The 17,202-nt window shown below is 39.6% G+C and overlaps 1 protein-coding gene across 8 annotated transcripts in view; it reads left to right on the plus strand.

Moving 5' to 3' along the window:
* The window catches only part of IL33 (interleukin 33), a 46,514-nt gene that overhangs the window by 21,544 nt on the left and 7,768 nt on the right, over window positions 1–17,202 (plus strand). For 3 of the 8 annotated variants that reach the window (XM_017949876.3, XM_017949877.3, XM_009188794.4), the window contains 2 exons: window positions 6,494–6,691; window positions 8,168–8,269. In XM_017949876.3, the coding sequence (XP_017805365.1) occupies window positions 8,179–8,269 (91 nt within the window). In that variant the 5' untranslated portion in view covers window positions 6,494–6,691; window positions 8,168–8,178. Of the gene's footprint in view, window positions 1–3,126; window positions 3,534–6,493; window positions 6,692–8,167; window positions 8,270–17,202 lie in introns of those variants that run through there. The other 5 variants (XM_017949874.3, XM_017949875.3, XM_003911725.5 and 2 more) reach the window with 3 other exon arrangements.

Consider the following 17,202-nt stretch of genomic DNA (forward strand, 5'->3'; position numbering starts at 1 on the left):
GTTTATATGCTGGATGACATTTATTGATTTGTGTATGTTGAACCAGCCTTGCATCCCAGGGATATAGCTAACTTGATCATGGTGGATAAGCTTTTTGATGTGCTGCTGGATTTGGTTTGCCAATATTTTATTGAGGATTTTTGTATCGATGTTCATCAGGGATATTGGTCTAAAATTCTCTTTTTTTGTTGTGTCTCTGCCAGGATCGGGTATCAGGATGATGCTGGCCTCATAAAATGAGTTAGGGAGGATTCCCTCTTTTTCTATTGATTGGAATAACTTCAGAAGGAATGGTACCAGCTCCTCCTTGCACCTCTGGTAGAATTCGGCTGTGAATCTGTCTGGTCCTGGACTTTTTTTGGTTGGTAGGATATTAATTGTTCCTTCAATTTCAGAGCCTGTTATTGGTCTATTCCGGGATTCAAATTTTTCATGGTTTAGTCTTGGGAGGGTGTATGTGTCCAGGAATTTATCCATTTCTTCTAGGTTTTCTAGTTTATTTGCATAGAGGTGTTTATAGTATTCTCTGATGGTAGTTTGTATTTCTGTGGGGTCGGTGGTGATATCCCCTTTATCACTTTTTATTGTGTCTATTTGATTCTTCAGTCTTTTCTTCTTTATTAGTTTTGCTAGCGGTCTATCAATTTTGTTGATCTCTTCAAAAAACCAGCTCCTGGATTCACTGATTTTTTGGAGGGTTTTTTGTGTCTCTATCTCCTTCAGTTCTGCTCTGATCTTAGTTATTTCTTGCTTTCTGCTAGCTTTTGAATGTGTTTGCTCTTGCTTCTCTAGTTCTTTTAATTATGATGTTAGGGTGTCAATTTTAGATCTTTCTTGCTTTCTCTTGTGGGCATTTAGTGCTATAAATTTCCCTCTACACACTGCTTTAAATGTGTCCCAGAGATTCTGGTACGTTTCATCTTTGTTCTCATTGGTCTCCTGAATACAGCACACTCATGGGTCTTGACTCTTTATTCCGTTTGCCAGTCTGTGTCTTTTAATTGGAGCATTTAGCCCATTTACATTTAAGGTTAATATTGTTATGTGTGAATTTGAGCCTGTCGTTATGATGTTAGCTGGTTATTTTGCTCGTTAGTTGATGCAGTTTCTTCCTAGCATTGACGGTCTTTACATTTTGGCATGTTTTTGCAGTGGGTGGTACCGGTTGTTCCTTTCCATGTTTAGTGCTTCCTTCAGGAGCTCTTGTAAGGCAGGCCTGGTAGTGACAAAATCTCTCAGCATTTGCTTGTCTGTAAAGGATTTTATTTCTCCTTCACTTATCAAGCTTAGTTTGGCTGGATATGAAATTTTGGGGTGAAAATTCTTTTCTTTAAGAATGTTGAATATTGGCCCTCACTCTCTTCTGGCTTGGAGAGTTTCTGCCAAGAGATCCACTGTTAATCTGATGTGCTTCCCTTTGTGGGTAACCCGATCTTTCTCTCTGGCTACCCTTAACATTTTTTCCTTCATTTCAACTTTGGTGAATCTGACAATTATGTGTCTTGGAGTTGCTCTTCTCAAGGAGTATCTTTGTGGCATTCTCTGTATTTCCTGAAGTTGAATGTTGGCCTGCCTTGCTAGGTTGCAGAAGTTCTCCTGGATAATATCCTGCGGAGTGTTTTCCAACTTGGTTCCATTCTCCTTGTCACTTTCAGGTACACCGATCAGATGCAGATTTCATCTTTTCACATAGTGCCATATTTCTTGAAGGCTTTGTTCGTTTCTTTTTACTCTTTTTTCTCAAAACTTCTCTTCTGCTTCATTTCATTCATTTGATCTCCAATCACTGATATCCTTTCTTCCAGTTGATTGAATCGGTTACTGAAGCTTGTGCATTTGTCATGTAGTTCTCATGCCATGGTTTTCAGCTCTGTCAGGTCATTTAAGGACTTCTTTACATTGGTTATTCTAGTCAGCCATTCATCTAATCTCTTTTCAAGGTTTTTAGCTTCTTTGCGATGGGTTTGAACTTCCTCCTTTAGCTTGGAGAAGTTTGATCGTCTGAAGCCTTCTTCTTTCATCAAAGTCATTCTCTGTCCAGCTTTGTTCCACTGCTGGCAAGGAGCTGCATTCCTTTGGAGGGGGAGAGGCACTCTGAATTTTAGAATTTTCAGCTTTTCTGCTCTGTTTTTTCCCCATCTTTGTGGTTTTATCTACCTTTGGTCTTTGATGATGGTGATGTACAGATCGGGTTTTGGTGTGGATGTCCTTTCTGTTTGTTAGTTTTCCTTCTAACAGTCAGGACCCTCAGCTGCAGGTCTCTTGGAGTTTGCTGGAGGTCCACTCAGACCCTACTTGCCTGGGTAGGTTGCAGTGGAGGTTGCAGAAGAGTGAATATTGCTGAACAGCAATTGTTGCAGCCTGATGGTTCCTCTGGAAGCTTTGTCTCAGAGATGTACCTGGCCGTGTCAGGTGTCAGCCTGCCCCTACTGGTGGGTGCCTCCCTGTTAGGCTACTTGGGGTCAGGGACCCATTTGAGGAGACAGTCTGTCCATTCTCAGATCTCAAACTCTGTGGTGGGAGAACCACTACTCTCTTCAAAGCTGTCAGACAGGGACATTTAAATCTGCAGAGGTTTCTGCTGCCTTTTGTTTGGCTATGCCCTGACCCCAGAGGTGGAGTCTACAGAGGCAGGCAGGCCTCCTTGAGCTGTGGTGGGCTCCACACAGTTGGAGCTTCCTGGTGGCTTTGATTACCTACTCAAGCCTTAGCAATGGCAGGCACCCCTCCCCCAGCCTCACTGCACCCTTGCAGTTAGATCTCAGACTGCTGTGCTAGCAATGAGGGAGGCCCCGTGGGCGTGGGACCTCTGAGCCAGGTGCGGGATATAATCTCCTGGTGCACCGTTTGCTAAAACCCTAGGAAAAGCACAGTATTAGGGTGTGAGTGACCCGATTTTCCAGGTGCTGTGTGTTATGGTTTCCCTTGACTAGGAAAGGGAATTCCCTTACCGCTTGCGCTTCCCGGGTGAGGCGATGCCTTGCCCTGCTTTGGCTCTTGCTTGGTGGGCTGCACCCACTGTCTGGCACCCACTGTCCGACACACCCCAGTGAGATGAACCTGGTACCTCAGTTGGAAATGCAGAAATCACTCATCTTCTGCGTTGCTCATGCTGGGAGCTGTAGCCTGGAGCTGTTCCTATTTGGCCATCTTGGAACTGTCCTCCTAATTTTTTACATAGAAAAAAGAATGTCAGGGTCTACCACACATACACTTTCCTCTCATTTACACATTTCCAGCCTGGGCAGCAGAACGAGACTCTGTCTCAAAAATAAAATAAAATAAAATGAAAGTGCTGCAGCTAAAATAATCTCTGTTTAGGATCTGATGGTAGGAAAAAGATAAGCTCCCACATGTTCTAATGCATTTAAGTAGCTCCATCTGCATTGCCTCATACATCAAATGCTGTCATCCAATGTTGCTTAATCCATGTGTGTGTCTATATAAGTAGTACTGGGATGTAACTGCCTTAAATACTACAAATGCTGACTACAGGAAACCACATCATCTGAGACCAGCACTTTATAACTTAGGTGAGTATCATAACCAGTGTGCAGGGATATTTGCTGTATATCACTGGGAATAGCAGCAAAAAAGAACCAGTGATGTTTCCATTGCCATATGTTCTGAAATATTTCTGACATAAAAATAGGAGAGTAATGAGTAAATTTTAGTCTAGAAAAAAATGGTGAAAACAGTGATCAAGGCAAAGAATTTGCAGGTTATTTGAAGAAAATACTTTTTCAGAATAGGATTTGAAAATACTATGCTTTTGACTTATCATGCGGTTCTATAAAGGGTGTTGACTTTCTCTGTGTCAATGACTCCATTGTAAATGTGGTATTTTCAGCTTCTCTATCTTGCTCAATTATGCAAGCCAATACTGGTTTATGGCAAAGTTCTTCCAAGTGCATTCTCTCAAACTAGTCCATGAGGGTGATTAGAGGGGAGAAAAAGGTTATGAGATCAAATAACTACTGAAAACAATAGTTAAACAAAGGTACCCATGATTCTTCAATAAAGGACTATCAACACCTTTTCTATGCTAACATGAGTCTGACTCTCCTAGAGATAGAATGTAGATTGGAACGTTTCCCATATTTATTTGAATGTAACTTCTTTTTATTAAAGTATTCTAAGATTATAACAAAAGAAAAAGTAACTTTTTTTAATGACCAGGAATTGTTTTTTCTAGGATGTAAGTATCCTTGGGTAGAAGAGAAAACAAACAACATCAAGGCAATGCAGTTTTTATGTTAGTAAAGTGCTACTTCATTATCTACTCTGTGTAGGTTACTATTTAAATTATTTTATGTACAACTTAAAATGTAACTACAATTGGACTCCCTATCTTATTATTCCAAATGTGTGATTACAAATTAACAACCATATTCAGAAACTTATTATTTCAAAGAAGTTGGACAACTGCTTTGTGTATAAGAAAGGCTGAGTGTTTGGAGTTAAATTCCCAGTTCTGATTATTTTCTTCCTATTTTGAGCAGGAAAGGGAGAAAGAACAGAGGCAGACAGGATGGGGAAGTACTGGCATCAAGATGGAAGTCAGGAGGCTAGATTCTGTTCCTGGTTCTGTTTCATAATCCTGGGCAAGGCACTTAATCTTTAGAGTTTCAGTCTACTCATCTGTAAGTTAGGGGCTCAGTAAAATGATATGTAAGATCCTCTGTTTCTAAGCACTCTTGACCAACAAAGGTGGGAGAATCAGAGGAAGAAAATAAGGGTTGATGTGAAGTCTTCAAGCTGTGTGAGCACAACATTTACTCCCATGGCAGAAGATTGAGGGGCAGAATAGGTAGTCTTTAACTGGCTGACCATCGGGGATTTTGCCCATGGGACTGGATGTAAATAGGTAGCATGCACATAAGGTTATAGCAGTTCTACCTAGACAAGATCATTTGGAGTTTCAGCCTCCACAAGTTTGTCCAGGAACAAAATAAGGGTGCATAAAGTTTACCTTCTAATGAGTCCTCTAACCCAAGAACTCAATGCTCTTCTTTTAACTGCTAGAAGAGATTGTTCATATGAAGTTCGTAAGGGATTTACACTGTAACCACTGCTGGCATAATTTGATTTGTTTGGTTGGTTTGTAGTGTAGCAAAACAAGAGGCCAATACTTAAAAAGAAGAAGCAATAATTATTGATAGAATTGCAGGCAATGTCAGAGAGTTTAAGACTGGAGAAGAAGTCCTGCTCCCTCCACAAACCACAGCACAGTGTCATACCCTAATGCTGAAGCCAGACTGTAGAACCATACTAAGAGAATATGGAGTTTTCTTCAATTTATGATACAGAACTCCATATTTTTTCAGTATGATACAGTGACCCAGCTTGACCATCAAGGTTTCATATCAATTGATGTCCCTTGCTTGAATCAAATATTAAATTGGGGGTTGCAAGATGGTGTTTTGTCTGATTCTGAGACAGAAAGAAAGAAGAAACCAGCTAGGCAAATAGATCAAGCCACAAACATAGATAACGAAGCAAGCCCTGGTACAAAAGAGTGCCTTCTGTGTAATCAGCAAATTTCATATACATTCAGTTGGCCTCAGTGAACACATTCCTTTCCTTCTTTGGATATATTCAAAAAAGGAAGCTTGCTCAGGAGGGCATGCTTGGAACATGCCTATAGCTACACAGAGAAGAGGAGTTACACTGAGCTAGGTATGTCCACAATGGAGGATTTTACCCCCAACACATGTGCAGTAAGGGAAGTCAAACAACATGAAGTAACTTAGGCTATGAGCCCACATACACGCTACACTGGAAGGACAGGGTGGGTGTTGTTGTCAGGAATTCATGCCTTCTGAAAATGACACACCTAGTCCTAACCAGTTTTTCACATCTTATGTAAATAAAGCACCCCTTCCCCACTAGCTCATTTATAAAACCCTTATATTCCACTATAGAACAGCAACCCTTACTCAGGACCCCTCTCTGCAGCAGAGAGCTTTCTCTCCTTCTTTCGTTTATTAAACTTCTGCTCTAACCTCACCCTTGGTGTGTCCACCTTCCTTGATTTCCTCAGTCATTAGACCAAGAACTCCAGGTGGCACCCCAATGAGGCCAGTTTCAATGCTATCATTCCTTCTGTAACGACTAGACCCCTCCCTATTCATTCAATTCCTGAGAAATGCTATGAACTTGTGGGTTTCTTTAAATGCTTTATGGTCAATTATCACCATTATTCTTTTTGATCCTTAAATTGTATTAAGTTTGGCCAGCAGGAGATTTTTCCTGGTGGCTTGTGTATATGCTTCTGACACAATCTCACTAGTTTTTTAGTGACTCTGCTTTGTAGCAGGATGTTCCATGTTCACCACTATTTTACAGCTCCAGATCTGGAGCCGCTGTTCCTTTCAGTGCAGAAAGTATTAAGAAACTAAGATGTGGGCACACTGATATTGCTGACTCAAATTTAACATTCCATAGGTTTTCTCATGACTTCTTTTATGTTTGTATCTCTTTTCCCCTACAGTCAAAACCATGTAACATAATATATCTACTTATTTCCTCTATACTAAAGTATAAGAAAACAGTCTCAGAATTGCAGTACCAATATTTCCACTGTCTACAAAAAGAGTGAAACTTTGTAAAATAGTTGAAGAGATTTATTCTGAGCCAAATATGAATGACCATGGCCTGTGACAAAGCCCTCAGGAGATCCTGAGAACAGGTACTCAAAGTGGTCGGTGTGCAGCTTGGTTTTATGCATTTTAGGGAGACATGAGACTTCAATCAAATACATTTAAGAAATACATTCATTTGGTCCAGAAAGGGTGGGATAACTTGAAGCAGGGGATGGAGGGGTTCAGCTGGAAGATGGATAAGGAATAAAAGGCTATAGTCAACTGGGATCAATAAAAAGGAATGTCTGGGTTAAAATAAAGGATTGTGGAAACCAAAGTTCTTATTTGCAGAGAACGCCTTCAGGTTGCAGGCTTCAGAGAGAATAGATTATAAAATGTCAATTCTAACACAGCAGTATTTGTGTATCTAAACATACCTAAACACAGAAAAAGTAAAGTAAAAATATGGTATGAAGATTAAAAAATGGTACACTTGTATTGGGCACTTAACCATGAATGGAGCTTGCAGGATGGAAAATTAGTCTAGGTGAGTCAATGAGTAAGTAGTGAGTCAATGTGAAGGCCTAGGTCATTACTGAGCATGACTATCGACTTTATGACCACTGTACACTTAGGTTAAGCTAAATTTATTTGAAATCGTTTCCTTTTTTCCATAATAAATTAACCTTGCTTACTATAACTTTTTTACTTTATAAACTTTTAAGTTTTTTAACGTTTTGACTCTTATAATAACACTTAGCTTAAAACACAAACATCGTACAGCTGTACAAAAATGTCTTCCTTTATACCCTTCTTCTATAAGCTTTTTTCCATTTTTGAAATTTTTAATTTTAATTTTTTACTTTTTATGTTTTTTCCTTAAAATCTAAGACACAAATACACACACCCTAGTCTAGGCCTACACAGGGTCAGGATTATTAATACCACTCTTTCGCTTCCATATCTTGTCCTACTGGAAGTTCTTCAGGGGCAATAACATGCATGGAGCTGTCATTTCCTATAACAATGTCTTCTTCTGGAATACCTTTTTGACAGACCTGCAGGAGGCTGCTTTACAATTAACTGATTTTTTTTTATAAATAGAAGGAACACAATCTACAATAACGATAAAAAGTATAGTATAGCAAATACATAAACCAGTAACATAGTCATTTGTTATCAAGTATTATATACTACGCATGATTGTATGTGCTACACTTTTATACAACTGGCAGTGCAGTGGGTTTGTTTACACCACCATCACCACAAACACGCAAGTAATGAATTGTTCTAGGATGTTACAATGACTACAATACCACTAGGTGATAAGAATTTATCAGCTCCATTATAATCTTGTGAGACCACCATTGTATATGCAGTCCATTGACCAAAGCCTCATTATGCAGTGCAGAGTACCATATCCTAGCATGAATGCATAGTTAGAATACTATGTTCAAACTTTACTGAAATAATTATTTCCTCTATATGTTTATGTTACCAATTTGGTAGTAAGCTAGCCACAGTTGTTCCTGTTTGTTTTTAAGTTGAGACAAATGAACTAATATTATATTTTAATCCAATAGAAGCCTGAAAAATGAAGCCTAAAATGAAGTATTCAACCAACAAAATTTCCACAGCAAAGCGGAAGAACACAGCAAGCAAAGCCTTGTGTTTCAAGCTGGGAAGTAAGGACTTAAGTTACTTATCTCTGAATGTTTTACACACATTTTTATCTGTTATCAAATGTTTACTACTCCAATGTTTATACATGCTCTCTTATGAAAATCTACTAAGAATAGAAGAACTGAAATAAAAAGGGATGGCACATAAGGATATAATACAGCAGACTGGTTTTGAACAGACCATATATAGCCAACTTTGGCATATCTGATACATCACCGGGCAGGAATAGCTGAGATAATCTGCACCTGTGAATAGTGATACACTTGGTTATAGCCTTTTATATCAACCATTTCTTGCTCCACACATGTCCTGCCGCCAAACCCCCAAAACCTTTTCCCTGATAAACTAGCAAAATTTTAAGCAGGTCCACTTTTATTCAACAAATATTCATTAAGACCTTTGGTGATATCACGCATGTGGTCTTAACTTGCAACTACTGATAAAGAAGAGAATAACAGATGAAGATATTTGAATAATCATCTTAGTCAATTTGTGTTGCCATAAAAATATACCTGAAGCTGGGTAATTTAACCCTTTTCCCATTTAGAAAAAAAAAGTGCAGCTTGCTGCCAGTCCTTATTTAATTTTACATAAATATCTCTTTGAAGCAGAAGCAAATCTGATTTTCAATGCAAAAACAGAATATAAAAACTGTTCTTGGAGTTATTTCTAAACAGAACTACCATCAGCATTGTCTATTTCAGAAAAAATGAGATTCACCAAATGAAACATGAAGGGGGCCAGCCCCTCCACACCTGTGGGTATTTTTCGTCAGGTGGGACAAGAGACTGAAAAAAGAAATAAGACACGGAGACAAAGTATGGAGAAAGAACAGTGGGCCCAGGGGACTGGCGCTCAGCATACAGAGGACCCGTGCCGGCACTGGTCTCTGAGTTCACTCAGTATTTATTGATCACTATCTCTACCATCTCGCAGAGGGGAATGTGGCAGGACTATAGGGTAATGGTGGGGAGAGGGTCAGCAGGAAAACATGTGAGCAAAGATCTCTCTGTCATAAATAAGTTTAAGGATAGGTGCTATGCCTTGATGTGCAGGTAGGCCAGATTTATGTTTGACTTTACACAAACATCTCGGTGTATTCAAGAGCAGTATTGCCGCCAGCATGTCTTACCTCTAGCCATAAGGCGGTTTTCTCTTATCTCAATAAATAAAATGTACGATCAGGTTTTACACCGAGACGTTCCATTCCCAGGGACAAGCAGGAGACAGATGCTTTCCTCTTATCTCAACTGCAAAGCGGCTTTCCTCTTTCACTAATCCTCCTCAGCAGAGACCCTTTACGGCTGTCGGGCTGGGGGACGGTCAGGCCTTTCCCTTCCCACGAGGCCATAACTCAGGCTATCACATGGGGAGAAACCTTGGACAATACCTGGCTTTCCTAGGCAGAGGTCCCTGCAGCCTTCAGCAGTGTATTTAGAGAACTGTGATGACTTTTGCCAAGCATAGTGCCTTCAAGCCCTTTTTTAACAAAGCACATCCTGCACAGCCCTAAATCCATTAAACCTTGTGTCAACACAGCACATGTCTCTGCAAGCACAGGGTTGGGGCTAGGGTTGCAGATTAACAGCATCTCAAGGCAGAAGAATCTCTCTTAGTACAGAACAAAATGGAGTCTTTTATGTCTACTTCTTTCTACATAGACACAGTAACAGTCTGATATCTCTTTCTTTTCCCCACATTTCCCCCTTTGCTTTTCGACAAAACCGCCATCGTCACCATGGCCCATTCTTGATGGTCGCTGTCTCTTCGGAGCTGCTAAGTACACCTGCAGACTAACAACAGACAGAACAGGCACACAAGGATTAATATGAAATTGATAATAGTAGTACTTTTGATGGTCTTAACCCAAGTGACAGGGTTAAGATTTGCGAGGCCGTCAGCAACTCCCGCGATTGTCTCAGTTCCTGGTACCAAATTTAAATGGCTTTTGATGCTTCAAAAATTTGTTCTCTTCTCTGTAGATGGCATCTAACCATGTCCCAGTAATGCTCAGACTCATTATAAACTCGGGGTGTAATACAAAAATCTGACATATTCCAGTCACACTGTAACTGGAAATGATGTTCTAAGATCATGAGCCTATCTCCCATCCAAATGACAGTTTATCTAAGAACATTAATTTGATTTGCCAATTTTCGATCAATACCAGATTGTGAATTCCACAATCTTGTAGAATTCTTTTGCCAGTCATTAACAAAGTTTACTGCCTGAACAGAAGAGTGCAATGCAACTCCTGCCACAGCGGCCGTAGCTGTGGCTGCAATTAATCCCATAATCATTGAAATTAAAGTAAAAATGAATCTTTTGGATCTATTTAAAATGGCTTTTAATACTTCAGTAAAATATGGATGGATGGCAAGGCCTCCCACGGTTGGTCCATGGACACAGGGATCCACACGCCTTCTCTTGCTCTCATTAGCAGAATACAGTGTTGCTAATTGAAAGTCGAATCAATGCAAGTAAACAATCTGCAATTTTCACAGGTTGTAGTTTGGAAGTCTGGTTTAATAACTATATTTCCTAGAACTAGAATATAAGGGGGCTTTATACAACTTTGCAAACGAACTGTTAGACTGGAATTTAGGTCGATAGTATAAAATGGCTTACGATCTCTTGATCTCTTGTTTCTATAGCTTGATTTCCAGACCAAATTCTAATGCAGTATGAGGCCACAGTATGCCTCCATAATTCTGGATGTTCAGGGCCAGAAACAGGACTTATTATTTTTGGTCTTGGAGTACAGATTCCTTTTTCTCCCCATTCCCAAGGGTAGAAAGACTGTAATTTTTTGTGCTTATGTTTGTCTAAACTTTCTGTTAAGTCACTATCAATAGCTGGACTCACTTGTGCACTGGGACACAATTGAGTTTGTCTGTGCAATTGTGGTGGGATTGACCTCAAGGTGCCCAATCTATAATAGTTCTGAATTCACTGTTTTATAATATCACCACACTATTGGCCACACATTCTTCTCAAACTAAAACTTCTGTGCCTTTTGATCTTTTTGAAATGTCTTTGGGGCAAGGCTTTCATTTAGGACTAAATTTTAATGATCTTTGTTAAGAAAAGTCCTATAAATAATTTACCTGTGCCCTAGGTGACATTCCACTTACCATGTGATAAGTAAATCTACTGATGGTACCGACAGTAGGTACTTCTACCAACCAATTTTGGATTGCAGGGAATATGTACCAAGACACCCAACAGATACCTAAACAATGGATAGTACCTAACCCTACATATACTATGTTTTTTCCTACAGATACATACCCATGATAATGTTTAATTTATAAGTTAGGCACAATAAGAAATTAACAATAACTAATAAAAAAGTAGAGCAATTAGAACAACATACCATAATGAAAACAATGTGAATGTCTGCTCTCTCTCTCTCTCTCTCTCTCTCTCTCTCTAAATATCTTACTGTATTTCACTGTGGGCAACTGAAATCATGGAAAGTAAACTCACAGATGGGGGCGAGTGGGATAGAGCTACTGCACTAAAACTGTGATTATTTAAACAATACAGGTGAAAAATCTGACAGATATCTCTGGGGTATGTGACAGGTGTAAACTGATTCTCAACTCAAAATGCAAAAGATGTGTCATATCTTGTTTTTCTAAATAAGCTTCTTCTCTAAGATCCCAAGAAACAAGGCAAGAAAGCACATTTAATGCCTTCTCTACTCTTTAGCTACCAGGATCTGACACAAGTCACAGTTCACAATGCCACAAAACTTAGTAGCCAACCACTGCAGGTGTCCCCACAGTCAGTCCCACATTGTGATCACCCCCAGGGCATTTTGCCTCTAATGTCAACAGGGTACAGGACTTCATGGCCTGGAGGAAAGCCTCTCTCACAACCCTTCCCTTCCCAGTTTACAGGAAGCTACTTCCCAGGGTCAGGCTTTTCTCTTCTCCCACTTTCTCCCCCCCACATCTGTCAACACTTTCTCTTCCCTAAAAATCCAGCCGTCTTCATTCATGGATCTAGCCAGAGGTCACAATATGGGAGCCTTGGGATAGATCCATCCAGCAGGAGTATTTTATAAGGACTGAACAGTGTTATTGATATTTTCTAATTGAGTCAATTTTTTAAAAATAGGATATTTTAAATGAAAATCTAAATGTGTATAGTTTCTCTAAAAAATCCAAAGATCTAGAAACACTGGGTCCATATGTTACATGGCAATAGTTAGCTAGAACTGAGTAGAGATCAACCCCTTTAGTTTGAGTCTATCCATAGAAGATCTTCTGTTACAGTAAAGGAGATTTGACTTTATCCTGTAGACAGTAGGGAATCATTGAAAATGTTGAACTGAGGAATGATAAAATATTTTTACTTTACAGATATCACATTGGTGAAGTGTGATGATAGTAGTGTGATGATAAAGTGAGGAGGCAAGAGTGGAAACAGAAACTGGTTAGAGGTCTACTGCATTAATCTAAGGGACTAATGATCAAGGCGTGACCTAAGACAACAGAATAGAGAGGACAGACTAGATTTTAGATATATTCAGAAGGTGAAATCAAAAAGACTTAATGACAGATTGAATGAATTGTAAGAATGGAAAGAAGGAAAAATAAATGATTCTCAGCTTTTTTATTAAAGAATTGGGTACAGGCCATGCGTGGTGGCTCACGCCTGTAATCCCAGCACTTTAAGAGGCCGAGGCAGGCGGATCACAAGGTCAGGAGATCAAGACCATCCTGGCTAACATGGTGAAACCCCGTCTCTACTAAAAATACAAAAAATTAGCCAGGCAGGGTGGCAGGTGCCTGTAGTCCCAGCTACTCGGGAGGCAGGAGCTTGCAGTGAGCCGAGATCGCGCCACTGCACTCCAGCCTGGGCGACAGAGCAAGACTCCATCTCCAAAAAAAAAAAAAAAAAAAAAAATGGGTGGATAATGATAGATAGTTCTACTATTTCTCAAGATAGGCAATTCAGGAGAAATATATTGGGGGTAGAAAAAGAAAAAGAAATTTTTTATTGTAAGTACTGCTATGGTTTGAATGTCCCCTCCAAAACTCATGTAGAAATTTAATTATCATTGTGATAGTATTAAGAGGTGGAACCGGCCGGGTGCGGTGGCTTATGCCTGTAATCCCAGCACTTTGGGAGGCCAAAGCGGGTGGATCACAAGGTCAAGAGATTGAGACCATCCTTGCCAACATGGTGAAACCCCGTCTCCACTAAAAATATAAAAATTAGCTGGGCATGGTGGCACACCCCTGTAGTCCCAGCTACTCGGGAGGCTGAGGCAGGAGAATCGCTGGAACCCAGGAAGCAGAGGTTGCAGTGAGCCAAGATTGCACCACTGTACTCCAGTCTGTCAACAGAGAAAGGCTCCATCTCAAAAAAAAAAAAAAAGAAGAAGAAGAGAGGTGGGACCTTTAAGAGGTGATTAGATTATAAGGGCTCTGCCTTCATTAATGGATTAATGCCATTGTCGTGGGAGTGAGTTAGTTACTGCAGGATTGGGTTTCTGATAAAAATGATGAAGTTCAGTCCCCATCCTTTCTTTGCCTCATGTGCACTCTCACCATGTGATGCCTTCCACCATGTGACGACACAGCAAGAAGGACCTCATCAGCTACAGCCCCTCAATCTTGGACTTCCCAACCTCCAGAACCAGACATCAAATAAAACTCTTTTCTTTATAAATTACCTAGTCCATGGTATTCTGTTATGGCAGCAGAAAAGAGACTAAGACCAGTGAATCTTAGTTTAAGGTAGCTGCAGGTCACCCAGGTAGAGATATCCAGAATTCACAAGATATACACAGAAAGAGACAGTGATGCTTTGAAGTAGCTGGGTCAAAATGACTTGTGGAGAAAGAACAACCGATAGAAAGCTCAGGAAAAAGGCCAAAGATAGAGTTACAGTCTGGGGAGTCATCAGCCTCTAAAAAGGTGATTGAAATCATTGAAGCAAGCATGATTGCCCAGAAAGAAAGTTTAGAGTGAGAGAAGAAGAAAAAGTCGAAACCCTGAGGAACACCAACATTTATGAGCAGACAGAAGAGGGATAACTAACAAAGAGACAAGGTGCACTAGTCAGAGAGAAACAAGAAGAACCTAGGGAAACTGGTGACATGGCATAAGGAAAGAGGGGTTCAAAGAAAGAAGTAGTCCTGAGAGTCCATTGCCACAGACAGGTAAAGGGTAGTAAGCAGTAGGAAGACACCTTGGTAAAATCCGTGCTTGGGGAAGAAATGAAAGATGGAGTACTTCACCTCTGTGGTTTCTATCAGGCATAGTCTTGTTCTCTGAATGGCAGAATTATAGAAAGATTTCCAGGGTCCTTCCTATTTACTCACCAGAAATCCCCGAGGGATTTATGCTGCTGTTATGATGAAATTAGCTATGGGAATTTTCTTAAAATTCATACTAAGCTATTGCCCTCAGGGAGCAGGCAGGATAGAAACATAGAAAGTGGTAACAGCCTTTATATACATTTGAGCTGGCTCTTTGACCCCAGTGGAATGCTCTCTCCTGCAAAGTCCACATGTCCATGCCAGCTTTACACTTTCCTCTCCAGAACACAACCCTCACACTTTCAGCTTCCCAAAACACCAAAGTATATCTTCTTCAAAATTCTCCCGATGCAAAGTGTTTTCAATACTTCAAATGTAGTAACCCCCATCCTTGAACTATAACCAGTGCTTGTCCTACTAGATGCTAGCCCTCACACCTGTATCTTTAACTCTCTTCTTATCTCCAAAAGTCTTCTACATCTTCAGTACTTCCTCAGTATTGTGACCCTCACTTTTAACTACCCAGACTGATATCCTGTTCCCCCAGAGTCCACACTCAGTATTAGGCATGCCTATCATGCCCATGTGATGCTGACTAAAATATAAAGAATATAAGGAGTGAGCATTCTTTCAGTTATCATATTATGCCTTTTAGCTTTGAAAAGACAATGTGGTATAGTTGCTATGGTTTGCATGTTTCCACCAAAACTCATGTTAAAATTTAATCACCATTGTAACAGTGTTGAGAGGTCAGATCTTTTTGACAGAGTCTCACTCTGTCGCCAGGCTGGAGTGCAGTGGTACTATCTCGGCTCACTGCAACCTCTGGAGAGGTCGGATCTTTAAGATGTAATTAGGTCATGAGAACTCCACTATCACGAACAGATTACTGCTGTTATCATGGGAGTGGTTTGGTTATCAAGAGACTGGGTTTGTTATAAAAGTGAGTTCGCCGGATTTCCTCTCTGACTCATGTACTCACTGCTGCCTTCCACCATCAGATGATCCTCACCAGATGCCTGCACAATATTCTTGGATTTGCCTGCCTCCAGAAGTGTAATAAATAATTTTCTCTCTGTTTTTTCTTTTTTTAGAGATGGGGTCGCACTCTGTCACCCAGGCTGGAGTGCCATGGCATGATTATAGCTCACTACAGCCTCAAACTCCCAGGCTCAAGCAATCCTTTGGTCTCAGCCTCCCAAGTTGCTGAGACTACAGAAGCAGGCCATCATACCCAGCTATTTTTTTTTTCTTTAATTTTTTGTAGAGACAGGGTCTTACTGTGTTGCCCAGGCTGGTCTTGAATGCCTAGCCTCAAGCGATTTTCTTGCCTCAGCCTCCCAAAGTGCTGGGATTACAGGTGTGAGTCACAGCACCTGGCCAACAAATTTTTTTGCTTTATAAATTATCAAGTCTATGGTATTCTGTGATAGTAGCAGAAAACGAATTAATACAAGGGTCAGTAAAGTACTGCATTAAATTACTTGCTAGGAGAATAAGTACAATGCTGGCTCTAGCACTAGTTTTCTTTATAAATTATCTTTGTAAGTGTAAAAGCACTAAAATATAAATACAAGATACCACAGTTGATATTTCTGAATTGAGAATCAATGGTAAGGAGTTCCAGAGTGGGTGTGAATATAATTAAGTGGTCTGCCCTTGTTAAATCAGTTGAAGATAGTTAAAAGTACCTACTCATCTGAATTGGAGGCAAGATGTGGATTAATTCAAAATAATAGCTAATAAAAGCTTTTCTACTTATCTTTGAAAAGCATTATTTTAGGAAGGCAAATCCTCTGGAGAATTTTTTTAATTCATAAAATGAATCCCAAAGTCACAAATAATTATTTTATTTTCTGAATTACTGTGACTAATTGAAATTTGACTTTACTGTATAAATTGCTTGATAATTCATTTACTACATAATGTTAAAAATTGAGGTCCTATGACTCATGTGTTATAATTTTCTTTTCTACCTGATTCTGAAAGATTTTTTATGATTTTCCAAGTACCAAATTTAATTTTCCTTTTGAGACCTAGATTTTTCTTTAGCAAAATGAAATAATTGCTGAATAATCAATTAACTTTTTTACTTCAACTGATTTAATTTGAATTTGCGTTTTGTTAGTCCCTCAAATTGTAGTGTAGCATTTTCTTAGATGGCGGTAAGTGGATGGTAATGGAAAGAATAGGTTTGATTTTAGACACACTTCAATCACAACTTCTCGCCAGCCCTGTAATCTTGGGCAAGTGTCATGACTGACTCCTGAGAGCCTCAGATTATCATCTGTAAAATGGGGACAATAATGCCTATGTTGCAAGATTATTATGAGGAATTAAATGGAGACATATGTAAAATCATTAGCACGGTGTTTGGCTCACTGTACACACTTAGTAAACAGTAGTTATTTTAATATCAATAACCTTCGTAGACTTCAGCAATCTCCCCAAAATTATTAAAGGTGTATTCTAGATAAGGAGAAAAGATTGCACATTTCATATGAGTAAAAGATCCCCCTCAATTAGGCAAAGGTTGATATATGTTGGATACAGGTTCGCACTCCCTCATATGGAATTCTGAAAACCAAAATTTTTTTCTAAAGACCTAAAGTTTTTCAGAACTTATTTGACAGCAAAATATGACCTAAACTCATTTCT

The sequence above is a fragment of the Papio anubis genome, chromosome 13 (assembly GCF_008728515.1).
Source record: "Papio anubis isolate 15944 chromosome 13, Panubis1.0, whole genome shotgun sequence".
Classification (NCBI taxonomy): domain Eukaryota; kingdom Metazoa; phylum Chordata; class Mammalia; order Primates; family Cercopithecidae; genus Papio; species Papio anubis.